Below are 15,000 nucleotides of genomic sequence, written 5' to 3'. Positions count from 1 at the left end.
AATTCCGAAGGGGGGAAAAATGCAAGCACACGCGCTCACAGACGTACACATACGCATGCACGCACGCGAACGTATGCATGCAAACAGGCGCACACACAAAAACACACGCATGTATACAAGCAAATATGCACACTCGGCGACACGCAGACACTTAGGAAATATTGATTGTAATCGAAGAAAAACGATGGAGGAGGCAGTGGCGACAATAGATACGGTGGCGGCGGCGGTGGCGGTGGTGATGGCGTTGGTGTTGGTGTCTATTGGAAAACCGATACGAACCAGACCAGAATCCCATCGGCATCTTCTTCTCAATTCCGCTCTGCCATCGTCCTCGCCGCCCTCTTCTTGGCAAGACACACATTCGCTGATGAAGTCACTCCCTCGCACTCTGATACATCTCCGTTGAATCACACATGCAACTTTATAGAAGGAGCGGGAGGAGGAGAGAAAAGGATAGATAGAGTGAAAGAAAGAGAGAGTGGGGGGGAGACAGCGGGAGAGAGAAAGGTAAAGGAAAGGGGACAGTGAAGAGAGAGACAGAGAGCGAGATAGTCACAAATTCTTTCACACACACACACGCACATATACATACACATACACGCGCACGCACGCACCAGCTCATATTCAACCGTATTATACTTGTTATGGCGGCGGCGATGCTGATGACGGTGGGAGGAGGGGAAGAGGAGAAGGAGGAGGAGAGGGAGGCGAAGGAATGGTAGTGGGTGGGTTGAAGGGGTGTGTGAGGGGGGAAGGACGTATCACAATGTGAAAAAAAAAAAAGGAGAGAGAGAGGAAAATAAGAGAAAGGAAAAGATGCAACAAACAATTAGACGAGCGATATATCCAGCAGCAGTGGCGGCGACGGCGGCGATAGTAGTAGTAGTAGTAGTAGTGACATCAACAATAACAAGCTTAGAACAAGGAGCGATAATATTTTGGGGGATTTCCCTCTGTCGAGGTTCTTGTATTTCTTTGGGCCTTTTCAAGAATATAACAGACAAGGAAAACAAAACGCGAAATCAAAAAGGAATACACGGAGTAACCAAAATCTAAAAACTATAAAACAGCCAAAAATATATATAATAGAATAAATTTAAAAAGAAACAAATAAAGTTGTTTTTTTTTTACAAAAAAAACAAAAATGTTACTAAAGCTATTACTAAGAAACGGAGGCAAAAAAGAAAAGATTTCATCCTACAAAATACCCCAAAATATGTGTATTTGAAAGAAGAGGAATTGTGTTATATTTGCAAAGTTATATTCTGTTTTTCCCTTGTTGAAGAATCTCCCGGCATCCCGTTGGAAGGGAGTTGCTGGGATTTCAGAAGATGCCGCATCATGTTAATGACAGCACTTCTGTCAGAAGTGCAAAATATCTGGATGCCATCGTCGCGAAATAACGGTGCCTTTTTTTACCAAACCAAGCCAAGCCAAACTGCTATTTTTTGTAAAAAAGGAAAAAATATATATATACATATATATACACACATATATATTATATATCCTAAGACGGAACGGAGGAAGACGTATACATACATATATATATATATATATATATATTTATATACATACACCAAAGCCAGGATCATACTTCTTACACAAACATACATACATACATACAAACACAAACATATTTATATATACACATGTATGTATATATACATGGATATACATAACGGCTTCACTCCGGCTATTTATTTTGTTTTCCTCATTCTTCCGCCTTATGTAAATTTTCAATCATCATTATCATCATCATAATAATAATAATTATTATTATTATTCTCACCTCAAGCCATTTCTAAATGACCAGGTAAATAAATTCCATTCTTTTCACCTTTATATATATATTTATTTATTTGTGTATTAATTTTTTCTTTATATATATTTTTAATTTTCGTCCTGATATCTTACCTTCCGTCTTTTGTTTTCGTCAATCACTCCGAAAGTATTAAGAATTGACAATGTAGGCATGTGTTGAGAAGATGAAGAAGAAGAGAGAGCGAGAGAGAGAGGGGGTGAGAAAGAGAGAGATATATATATAAAGTAAGAGAGAGAAAGAAGGCATTTTTGTGCATGTGTGTGTGTGTGTGTGTGTAATGGATAAATAGATGTAATGAGAGCGAACGAACAAATGGATGATTGTATGAATGAGTGCAAAAGCACACACGCATGTGGGTGTGCGTTGAGTGACTTTACCATGGTTTTTTCAAACAACAAAGTTTACCTTACGTATGTATGTATACATGTGTCCTGATATGCACACACACACACACACACATATATATGTGAATATATACATATTTGAACATGTGTGCATATGCATGCAGTTTACGATATACACGTGCGCCCAAGCGGTGGAATGTGCGTGTATATAAATATTCCTCATTTATCGTTAGCGTTTCACACACACACACGTATTATTATATATCATGGTAATAGAGTTTATATTAGTCATTTAAAAAGAAAAAAAAACATCTTGCTCTGAGTGTGTGTGTGTGTGTGTGTGTATACATGTATCAAAAAGTGGATATCAACTAAATAATGTATATTATGTCTCTTTCGAGCCAAATTCTTCTACACGTTGGATATCTTGGATACAAACACACGTTTTATTATACCAGTGACCAAGTTGTAAGACATACGGATGGGAATGCGCGAGTCTTCTTTGCATCGCAGGTCCAAGTATCGTTATTCTACAGTTCCAAATATTCACACACACACACACACACACACACACACACACACACACACACACTCAGATATATATATATATATATATATATATATACACATACACATGTGTGTGTGTGTGTGTGTGTGTGGTATTGCCAGTAAAATGAGACACAAGTGGTTACAACAGCCGGAAACTAGTAAATAACAATGTTTGTGTCTACAATTGACGAATGTGACTCTAACACGATGCTGTTATGATATATAAATGTATGTGCATATGTATCTATACCTGCTTATCTATCCACGCGCGCACACAGACACACATGTACTATGTATGTGTGTGTGTGTGTGTGTGTGTGCGTGCACGCGTGCGTATATGTATGTATGTAATTCATACACGCTGGTATATATTTATGTACAATACTGATGCTGGAATCATGTCGTTATCTTTGCCACATTTTTCTGTCTCACATCAACGACATCGAATTCCAATGGCTTCTATTCTTCTTTTTCTTCTCTACCGCCTACCCCACGTCTTCCTCATCTCCAGCAACACTAGTAGTAGTAGTAGTAGTAGTAGTAGTAGTAGTAGTAGTAGTAGTAGTAATAGTCGTGGTAGTAGTAATAGCCATATTGATGATGGTGGTGGTGGTGGGGTCTTTGCGGCTTACGTTTCGGTCTCTGTTGTTCATTCCATCCAATATTGGTGCTAGGAAGGAGAAGAACAATAATACGGAAGGGCACTACATTACCATTAACATTACAATTGTCGTTATAATAATAATAATAATTATTATTGTTGTTGTTGTTGTTAAGGCGGTGAGCTGGCAGAATCGTTGGCACGTAGGACGAAATTGCCTAGCGGTATATCGTCTGTCGCTACATTCTGAGTTCAAATTCCGTCGTGGCCGACTTTGTCTTTCATCCTTTCGGGATCGATAAATTAAGTACCAGTGAAACACAAGGGTTCGACGTAATCGACTAGTCCCTTCTCCAGAATTTCAGGCCTTTGTACTTATTGTTGTTTATTAGTCCGTCCATCACTGGTGTTGTTGTGGCTACCACGGCCGTAGTAGTGAAGTGCAAATGGAGGTGGTAGTGGTGGTGGTGATGATGATGGTAGCGGTGGAATTGGGAACTATGCAATGTGTTTGAAAACAATACGTGTTTGTATACAATGCAGTTTTGTTTTGTTTTTTTCCCCTGTTTTATGTGTTTGTGTGTTCGAGTGATCGAGAGAGAAATTGATTGAAGGCAGACGTACCGACATAGCTCTACATCCATTCAAGCACACCACACGCTTTCACTCACACACAAACAGACACGTGTGAGTGTATGTGCATGTGTATGTGTGTTTGTGTGTTTCTTGCAACACAAGAAATTCTGTTCAATAAGCAGGTCTTAAATGTAACGATGAAATTCTTGGATAATTCCGTTATATTCATTCTTACGGTGGAAAGAAGCGACGGTGGGAAAAAAAAAAGGAATGAGTGAGTGAGTGAGTGAGTGAGTAACTAGCCACTGTGACTCAACCAAAACATTCCACTACACACACATACACACGTATTGGTGTACATGTATGTATGTATGTATGTATGTATGTTATGTATGTATGTGGTACTAAAAGACTGAAGAGGTGACGAGGGTGGAAAGAACGAAGTGCAGACACAGAAACACACACACACACACACACATACATACACGTATGCACACAAAAGGAGAAACAACTTTTCTGTGTGTGTGTGTGTGTGTGCTCTGCTGATGATGTTATTACACGTTATAACGGGAAGGGGAAAGAAAAGTGTTCAGTGCTTTTTGCCTTGCATTGCCATTGGCACAAACACACAGACATAGAAGATATTATATACAGAGACAGACAGACAGACAAGGAGAGAGAGAAAGAGAAAGAGAGAGTATGAAACGCAAGACAGACCAACGCCGTTACTATATTAAAAACATATTCTTCGACTGATCAACAAAGTTATTTAGTACCAGCTAACTACTGAAGAAGAAGAAAATTCTACTAGCAATTAAATAAGAGTAATTCGTCATTGATTTGGTTCTTATGTACATGAATGAATTTGTGTTTCATGAACGAAGTAAATATTTACTGTTTTCTTCGTGTTTCCGGCATTACGTTCTGAGTTCAAATCCCGCACGGGTCAGCTTTACTTTTCATCGCTCGCGGGGTTCGATGAAATAAAGTAGCAGGTTAGTTAGTACTGACGTCGATATAATCGACTGACACCGCTTCCTTTTAAAGTTGCCGGCCTTGTACCTAAATCAGAAATCATTATTTCTTGTTATTGTTGTTGTTCAAACCCCAAGTTATAACTGGTACATCATTTCTTGAAATCAAAAAACATTCTCTCTACCTATGGTCTCCTTTTTGTTTAGAATCATTTCTTAAAATTATGTTATTCTTGTTACAGTCCTTGGACTATACGACCATGCTGGGGCACCACCTTGAAAAGTGTAGTTGAACCAGTGGAGTCCAGTACTTATTTTTTAAGGCTGATTCTTATTCTATCGTTTTCTTTTGCCGAAACGCTAGATCACGACGGCATAAACAAAGTGACGCTGATTATCAAACGGCAGTGGAGACAAACGAAAAAGTACACATGTACATATGTGTATTTATACATTTGTATGAATACGATGAGCTTGCGCACATTTTCCTCCTCCCGAATCTACTTACAAAGTATTGGTCGCCTGGGGCTATAATAGAAGATATTTGCGTAGCAGGACTGAACCCGAAACCATGTGTATAATTGTAAACCGAGCTTCTTAACTACACAACCAAACCTGCGCCCATTTATTCATTTATTTATTTATTTTATCGATATTGACTTTCCTTTGAAAGACACTCTCAATTGTTTGCTATTTCTAGCAGGTGGAGCGACATGTAGAACCCCCCCCTCCCCTCACTTCTCAATATTATCCTCTCCCTAAGGCGGCGAGCTGGCAGAAACGTTGACACACCGGGCGAAATGCTTAGCGGTATTTCGTTGCCGTTACGTTCTGAGTTCAAATTCCGCCAAGGGCGACTTTGCCTTTCATCCTTTCGGGGTCGATAAATTAAGTACCAGTTACGCACTGGGGTCGATGTAATCGACTTAATCCCTTTGTCTGTCCTTGTTTGTCCCCTCTGTGTGTAGCCCCTTGTGGGCAGTAAAGAAATATGAAACGTTAGCACGCTGGGTGAAATGCTTAGTGGTATTTCGTCTGTCTTTATGTTCTGAGTTCAAATTCCGCCAAGGTCGACTTTGTCTTTCAAGCTATCCTTTCGGGGGTCGATAAATTAAGTACCAGTTGTGTACTGGCGTCGATCTAATGGACTTGCCCTCTCCCCACAAAATTTCGGGCCTTATGCCTAGAGTAGAAAAGAAGTGAATGTTGTAACTTTTAAGAATTACGGAAACTGAATTTAGTCTTTTGATAACACGGTTTTGTTTTCAGAACTATGTGTGTGTGTTTGTGTATGGATGTATGCTTCTCTGTTTTTCGAAAGAAGATAAATGAATATGAATCCGTTATTTCTTCGTCCGTCCCACGCTTATTTATTTTTATCTATTATCATTATTATATATTTATTTTATTTTACTTTTGATAGAGGAATGAGGATGTGAGGGCGTGCGCTTTTAAGGATTATTGCTTCGCCTTCCCTTCCACTTTCTAACACCACACACACCTTTCCATTCCATTCCAAGCGCCAATTTCATCACATTAATCTGTCTTTATCGGTCTTTTCGTCCTTTTCTGTCTTTGGTATTATTTTACTTTTTAACTCTTACACACACAAATACACACACACACACACTCTCTCTTTCTCTCTCTCTCTCTCTCTCTCTCTCTCTCTCTCTCTTTCTCTCTCTCTCTCTCTCTCTCGGCATATATATATATATATATATATATATATATATATACATGTATGTATTGCGTGCATTTGTCCCACCTGTGTCACTGTGTGTCGGTGTTGGTTTGTTTACGTCCCCGTGATTTAGAGGTTCGGAAAAATCTCCCGACCAAATAAGTACCCGGCTGAAAATCAAAAACAGAGAAAAACTAGTACTAAGATCGATTTGTTCGACTAAACCCCTTCAAGGTGATGTTCTAGCATGGCCACAGTTCATTGACTGAAACAAGTGAAAGATAAAGAGAATATACATACATACCTACATACATACATACATACATACTTACATATTGATATAATATGATAAAATATATCGGTTTTCCATAGTTTATTCCTCAATTTCTCTCTCTCTCTCGCACACACACAATCATTCATATACACATTTTAATATTCGTACAAACGTTTGATATAAACCAGTCTATAATTTGGATCTATCCATTGGAAAGTGACCATACTGGAGTACTAGATGTGTGTTGGTGGTGGGGTTGCTCTGTTCTCACCCAATTCAGTGTCCGTTTACGTCACCGCTCCACACACACACACAAACTATATTTCTCACACACTCTTGTTTAATCTTCTTATTAACTCTATCTCTCTCTCCCCTCTCTTTTTCTCCTCCTACTGCCACCACCAGACATACACACACGCACACACATTGTCGAAACCTTCTCCTCCTCCTCCTCCTCCAATTACTAACAACTTCATTCATGAATCCTTTCCAAGACAGTAAAACCACGAATTTCGTAATCAACGATCGTCGTACAAGAAAATGTGTGTGTGTGTATACGTGTATGCATGTGTGTGTATACATGTGTGTTTGTAACTCTAACTGTATGAATCAATGATGATGATGATGATGGAGATATCGTTATTCTAGTTGCTATTGTCTAGACCCTGGTCATCTAGCGAAACAAGGATCAAAAGCGTTCCGGCTATAACCCTTTTCTGTTATTTTTGGTGGTGGTGGTCCTGCAAACGCGATGCTCTGTTGTATTACTTAACATACAGTAATATCCGTCTCTGTTTCGGAAGTTGAGATATGTCAATTGTTGACCGTGATGACCCGGATGAAGGTCAGCTGGGGTCATTTTCTTCCCCTTTTTTTTTTTTGTCTAATTGTTTATTTCCCCTTTTTTCTCCCCCATCATGTTGTTGTGTTTGATCTTGTAAATATAATCAACCGTTACTCATAATTTAATTTTTGCTTTTGTTTGCATGGTTCTTGATGTGAAATCATGTGTTAAAGAAACGTATTTTGCTTTTATCTCGGGAGGGTCACTATGCCAATAATGGACACACGCACTGGTTCTATGTCACTTCTTTTATCATTATGATTATTATTATTATTATTATTATCATTATTATTATTATCATTATTATTATTATTATTATCATTAAAGTGGTGAGGTTGTACAATCCTTAGCGAGTCGGACAAAATGCATAGCGGTAATTCTTCCGGATCTTTACTTTCCGAAGTTCAAATAAACACCGGGGTAGACTTTGCCTTTCCTCCTTTCGGAGTCAATGAAATAAATACCAGCTAAACACTGGGATCGGGGTAATTGATTAGCACCCCCACCAAATTTCAGGCCTTGTACCTATAGTAGAAAGGATTATTATTATTATTATTATCATTATTATTATTATTATTATTGTCGTTGTTGTTGTTGTTGTTGTTATTATTGTGTAACGAGCTGGCAGAATAGTTACCACACCGGGCAATATGCTTAGCGGCATTTCGTCCGTCTCTACGTTCTGAGTTCAAACTCCGCTGAGGTCGACTTTGCCTTTCATCCTTTCGGGGGTCGATGAATTAAGTACCGGTTATACACTGTGTTCGATGTAATTGACTTTACCCCTCCCCACAAATTTCAGGCCTTGTGCCAACAGTAGAAAGGATTATTAATATTATTCAATTAGTCAACCAATTAACTAATCGTTCGGCCAATCAGTGAATCGGCTGGATTTGTCCAAAGTCCTTCCGTCGACTTCCGCTACCCCATCGATGACGTTCCCTCTCTACACTTCTGTCGTGGATATTGTTTTGTCTCTGTTACATATACTGTAAATAGTTTTTGCCTTGACGGCAGTGATTCTCAACCAATTTTTGCAGTTCGATGTGTCTGTGTATATATATATAAATATTATTAATTATTTTTAGGAATTGCATAAAAACTTTTTAAAATATATTGTGTAATTTGGAAGTATGTAATCAATGAAATTAATTTACTGCACATAAATTTTAGCCATAAGATTTTATATATTCTTTCAATACGACAGGGCGTAAATTAAGCGGACTTTCACTGTTATTTCTAGCAGATTTAACAATCACCTTACCCAGTCCTTTGGAATTGAAGTGGCAGAATCGGTAGATTATCGGACTGTCCTTTATGATAGTTGTTCCGCACTGTATAAGAGACACTCCTTGTCACTGTAACAGTCGGAAATGTGAGTCAGTAACTGCCCTCTGATAGGAACCTGTAAATAATGACGCTATAGTTCACCTGTTGCTATATAGAAACTAACTCATGTCTTGTGGTAATTTTACGGTCCGGGTTCAAATAAGGCTAGTATTGGCTTCGCCTTTCAGCTCTTCAAGTCGATAAAATAAAGTACCAGTAAAATATCAGGGTTCATTTAGTCCCCTAAAAATCCTGGTTTCACAACGGTAGAATCCACACAACGGTGTTACCGTTGTGAAACCAGGATATATACATATATATATATGTGTGTGTGTGTAAAAAAGTAGAATCGTCCTAACTAGTTTCTGGTCGTCTTAGACCCTCGTCAGAGAAGGGATGTCCGTCTCTTGTCCACAAAGAAATTAGTAGTTATAGCAGTATATAGCACACATATAGTAGCTTTTAGTACATACGAAGTAGGAATCAATTGAACTGGTCAGTGAAATTTTGTTATGGGTAAGCATCTATGTTTATTTAAAAACGGTATAATTTATTTTTCAAATGAACTAAAAACGCTCTGGAGTGTAACCATAAACTAATCAATTCACGTTGTCAACGCATGCATTGTTATGCAAATTAAGCAAACCAGTTTAATTGAGTCCAAAATTAATCTTTCAGTAGACAGGAAAAAACAAAAATTTCTGTCCTTCTCTGATGAAGGCCTAAGAAGACTAGAAACTGTGAATGGGGAGCCCTGATTTATTGCGGAGAACCCAGATAATTTATTTCTAACAAGGAGCGTTGGATAAAATGACTTTCGATATTAGTTCCGACTTGGCGCTCTGAGTTCAAATCCTACCGAAATCAAGTTTGTTTTATATCCGTAAATACCACAAAGCATTGAAATTTTGGCAAAAGCTTAGAATTTTTGAGGGGAAGGTCTTAGTCGACTCCCGTGTTTCACTGGTACTTTATGTTATTAATCCTACAAAACAATAACAGTAATATTGCTGATATTTAAGATTAAAAAGTGATGCTGTTGTTGTTTTAACTCCAAATCAGCTCCGATCGAATAAATCTATGAAAGGTAACACACCAACCGTGATTATCCTCGCTTTTGTATCTTTAGAATTACATTGTCTAAGATATCATTCCTTAAAAAGGAAAAAAAGAAACCGGTGGGCGCAAAATAAAGGAGATTTGGCGCTATTTCTAGCTATTCCAACGATTTAGGTGTGTGGATTTTACAGGCACGAGCTCGAGCATTCTGAAAGGAAAGGGAAATTTCTGTGAAACTAACTCCCGGATTTCATTGGTCTTTTTTTCCCTAAACGACCCCGGAAGGATAAAAGATAAAGGTGATATTAACGGACTTCGAACGTGGTAGAGGTAACTTTGTCTAATTTTAAAATACTTTCTATAGAAATGCCAAGGTCCACGGATTTTGTTAGATGGGGTGGGGATGGCATTCGTTTAATGGGACCTTAGTGTTTGTTTTAATAGCCACGATAGCTACACTTCAGTTAGAATTGGAAATTTTTAGTCAATAAAGATCTACGTAAGTGAATTTGGTTGAGTGCCCTTCTTTCACTTTTCCACTCACTCGTATGTATATATATATATATATATATATATATATATATATATATATATATATATATATATATATATATATACATATATACACACACACACACACACACACACACACACACACACACACACGTATATATATATATATATATATATATATATATATATACACGTCTGTATATGAGTGTGATGGTTTGTATGTGTGTATAAAAATATATGTATACGCATGTATGGATAATGTAGTTTGTACGTGAATAAGTATATGTACCTATAAATATGTATATATGTGTGTATATATATTTGTGTGTGTGTGTGTGTGTGTGTGTGTGTGTGTGTGTGTGTGTAGATAGATAATTATGTGTGTAGGTACCCAGAAATCAGCTAGCAGGCACATGTAAACACCCGTTGGATTAAGTACCCATTTTATTTAAATATTTATTGAATTAGTTTTAGGGTTATTTAAGTATTTATTGAATTAATTAAACAGTTGCAATATTTATATTGGTTATATTGAATAACTAGTTCGATAAATCGATAAAAAAAAATATTCCTTTTGTCAACATCCGATAAACTTTTATTATCGGAAACAAAATAATAAAAAACAACAAATTGTCGTCGATTCTGTAATTTATCTATCTCTTGGTTAGTCTCAAGTGAGGTCTGATCGAACTATTTAATCTATCATTAACGACGTTCCACCTGTGGCCATCCAGATACAGACTGTTGTTTTAAGATATTGCGTATCTTGGACTGGTTTTATATGGCTTGCATTATATATGCTATTATGTATGATTTGACGGAGATTTGACTGCTATTTCTAAAAAGATCGATTGCCCCCCTCCACCTATCCTCATGAAAGCTACCCCTTCCCGTGTTGTTGTTGTTGTTGTTGAACTCCTGATCAGTTCTGATCAACCATAACTATGGTCAAATGACAATCTAGCGATGATCATCCTGCTTCGCTATTCTCCATCAGACAATGTTTCTTTATATTTTTAAGACGTAAGTGTATGGTTTCAAGTAGATTTGCCTCACACTTTTTTACAAGGTCGAGTGAACCACATGATAATAATTTTTTGTAATAATAATAATAATAATAGTCATAATAATAATAATAAGCCGCTCTGGTTTATTCGAGTGAATTCAACTATGTTCTAAAGCCTTATTTGTTGTCTTTTTTTTATTTTTCACCTTCCTTTCGGCTAATATCTGTTTGATGTCTTTACCTGTATATGTAGCTTATGAAACATTCAATGTGTGTATATATATTACATATTTGTGTTTAGGCATTCGTCCGTAACAACTTTCGTGTGTGTATATATATATGAATGCATATATATATATATGTATATATATATAGAAAGATAGATAGATAAAGATATAGATATGTTGCCATATTCATTCAACCAGACAGGTGAGAATCACATACACACATACATACATACAAGCACACACACACACACAATCACACGCGCGCACGAACATACATATATATAATATATATATGTCACTAAACACGTGTGCAGTGCATTTTGCATGCAAAACGTTCGACCCGACAAAGAAATCTTAGAACAAAAACCGTGAGAATACAGAAGAACAAGGGGGGGGGGGGAAACAACCCTTTATATGGTTATTAGATTAAGGGTGGTTTCATTGTTATTATTATTATTATTATTATTATTATTATTATCATTATTGTTATTAGTATTATTGTTATTATGGCTATATTTCGTGTTTTAGGTTTGAAATGAGGGTGTCTCTGATATCTTTGTTTTCGGGTGCTTTCTTCCGATATTCCGCTTAACAAACGGGTGGATGGGTGTGCGTGTGTGTGTGTATTTACATATATATATATATATATATATATACATATATATATATATATATATATATACATATATATATATATATATATATATATATATATATATATATATATGTATATATATATACACACACGCACACACACACACACACACACATACACATCCACCCGTTTATATATAATGTGTGTATGTGTGTAATATATATATTTATATATATAACGTTTGAACTATAGATGTTCTACTATGATAGAAGGGAAAAAACCAAATTTAAGATTTCCCGCCGATCACACTTCAAATTCAAACTAGGCGTGTTTACCATCTTTCTTTGATTGTGGTGGGAAAGCAAACGCACATAATATGCATGCGTACATATGGACGTATGTGTGCGTGTATTAATGTATGTGTGTGTATGTATGTATGTATGTATGTATGTATGTATATGAATACATAAGCAAGAGTACACAAGGAAGACTTTATAGTCCAAGACGTTTGATAATCGATCTGTCACTCATAACGTGCATATACACATACATGCATGCACGTGCGTATATATATATATATATATATATATATATATATATATATATATATATAGATAGATAGATAGATAGATAATTTTAAAATGAGATAAAATCTTTATAAGAATTTATCAAGTAGTTAGCGTGAAAAAGCCTCATAAGGGAAATATTTATTAATTATTCCTTTTAAATATATTTATATATATTGAGGGCATTACTATACATAAATGCCTCACGCTAGGAGGGACTCTAAAAGTCAAACTACTATTCTGGAAGTTTGACTTTTAGAGTCCCTCCTATCGTGAGGCGTTTATGTATAGTAATGCCCTTTAGATAGATAGATAGATAGATAGATGCGCGCGCGCACACATTTCCTAAGATGTGCAATTATTATATAAGTAATTAAAAAAATTGAATTTTGTCCTTTGCAAAAGTTGGCAAGTTGATTCAGTGAACCTGACTTTAAATCTTATACATACACAGATACGTGCATACATATAGAGAGAGATAGAGAATTGTGTGTGTGTGTGTGTATGTTTACATGGTAGGTACTTGCGTTTGTTACCTTGCACCTTAACCGACCGGTGTAGGTTTGTTTACGTCCCCGTCAAAAAGTTGTTCGGCAAAAAAAGAACGATGTGGAACGATGGTATCAGTTTGTTCGACTTAACCCTACAAAGCGGCGCCCCAGCATGGCTGCATTCTAATGAGTGAAACTAATAAAAGAATGATAGAATATATATATATATATATATATATATATATATATATAGGCGCAGGAGTGGCTGTATTGTAAGTAGCTTGCTTACCAACCACATGGTTTCGGGTTCAGTCCCACTGCATGGCACCTTCAGCAAGTGTCTTCTACTATAACCTCGGGCCGACCAAAGCCTTGTTAGTGGATTTGGTAGACGGAAACTGAAAGAAGCCCGTCGTATATATATATATATATATATATATATATATATATATATATATATATGTATATATATATATATATATATATATGCGTGTATGTCCCCCTTACCATCGCTTGACAACCGATGTTGGTGTATTTACGTCCTCGTAACTTAGCCATTCGGCAAAAGAGAACGATAGGATAAGTGCTGGGCTTACAAAGAATATGTGCTGGGGTCGATTTGATCGACTAAAGGCGGTGCTCCAGCATGGCCGCAGTCATGTGACTGAAACAAAACAAGTAAAACAGTAAAGAGCAATGTATATATATATATATATATATATATATATGCAAATATATATGCATACAATATATTTATAGTGTATGAATGTATACATACGTATGTATATACATGCTTACATGCATGTATGTATGTAGGTATGTATGTATGTATCTAGATTCGTTTTAAAAACACTTCAAATACTCTTTCCTCCTCCTCTCCCTCTTTTCCTCGCTCCTTTTATGTCTATCATTCTCTCTGTGATCCTTACTCAATTCTTTGTTATTCCTTCTCAATAATAACTACCGCTTCTCTCTCTCTCTCTCTCTCTCTCTCACTTTTCCTCCCTTTCACTTCCTTTACCTATGTCAATCTTTACACAATCATTTCAGCTTCCCTCTCTCTCTCTCCCACCATTACCCATTACTCTTGCTTTTTCTGTCTTTCTCTCGCTCTCTTTTTCTCTTTACTTCCTTTTTTTTTTCATTCTTCTCATTCTGTTCCTTCCTTCGCTACCTGCCCCCCCCACACACACACACATACACACACTTTCAACACTGGCTACCAAGAATGACTATATGTGTGTCTGTGCGTGTGTGAGCGCGCACGTTCGTGCGTGTATGTACGTGTGCCTGCATTTTAAAAAAGGTGTGTCGGATCCTATGAAGTACCATACACCAGCATGTTTACACGTCGCGCGCGCACACATTATATATATATGCATATATATATATATATATATATATATATATATATATATATATATATACATGCATATATATATATATATATATATATATATATATATACATGCATATATATATATATATATATATATATATATATATATATATATATATATATATATATATATATATATACATGCATATA

General features: G+C 36.5%; 1 protein-coding gene across 18 annotated transcripts in view; it reads left to right on the top strand.

The window, feature by feature from the left end:
• LOC106869449 (uncharacterized) overlaps positions 1-15,000 on the top strand; it is a 679,123-nt gene that overhangs the window by 537,927 nt on the left and 126,196 nt on the right. For 2 of the 18 annotated variants that reach the window (XM_052972435.2, XM_089361658.1), the window contains exon 1: positions 1-1,813. This exon is cut by the window's left edge. The exons of 15 other annotated variants lie outside the window; for them this stretch is intronic. In XM_052972435.2, the coding sequence (XP_052828395.1) occupies positions 1,806-1,813 (8 nt within the window). In that variant the 5' untranslated portion in view covers positions 1-1,805. Of the gene's footprint in view, positions 1,814-7,300; positions 7,666-15,000 lie in introns of those variants that run through there. One more of the 18 variants, XM_052972438.2, reaches the window with a different exon arrangement.

This window comes from Octopus bimaculoides, chromosome 13, assembly GCF_046866305.1.
Source record: "Octopus bimaculoides isolate indiv1 chromosome 13, ASM4686630v1, whole genome shotgun sequence".
NCBI lineage: Eukaryota > Metazoa > Mollusca > Cephalopoda > Octopoda > Octopodidae > Octopus > Octopus bimaculoides.
The sequence above is the reverse complement of the archived record's forward strand: the minus strand, read 5'-3'. Positions and strand labels throughout refer to the sequence as shown.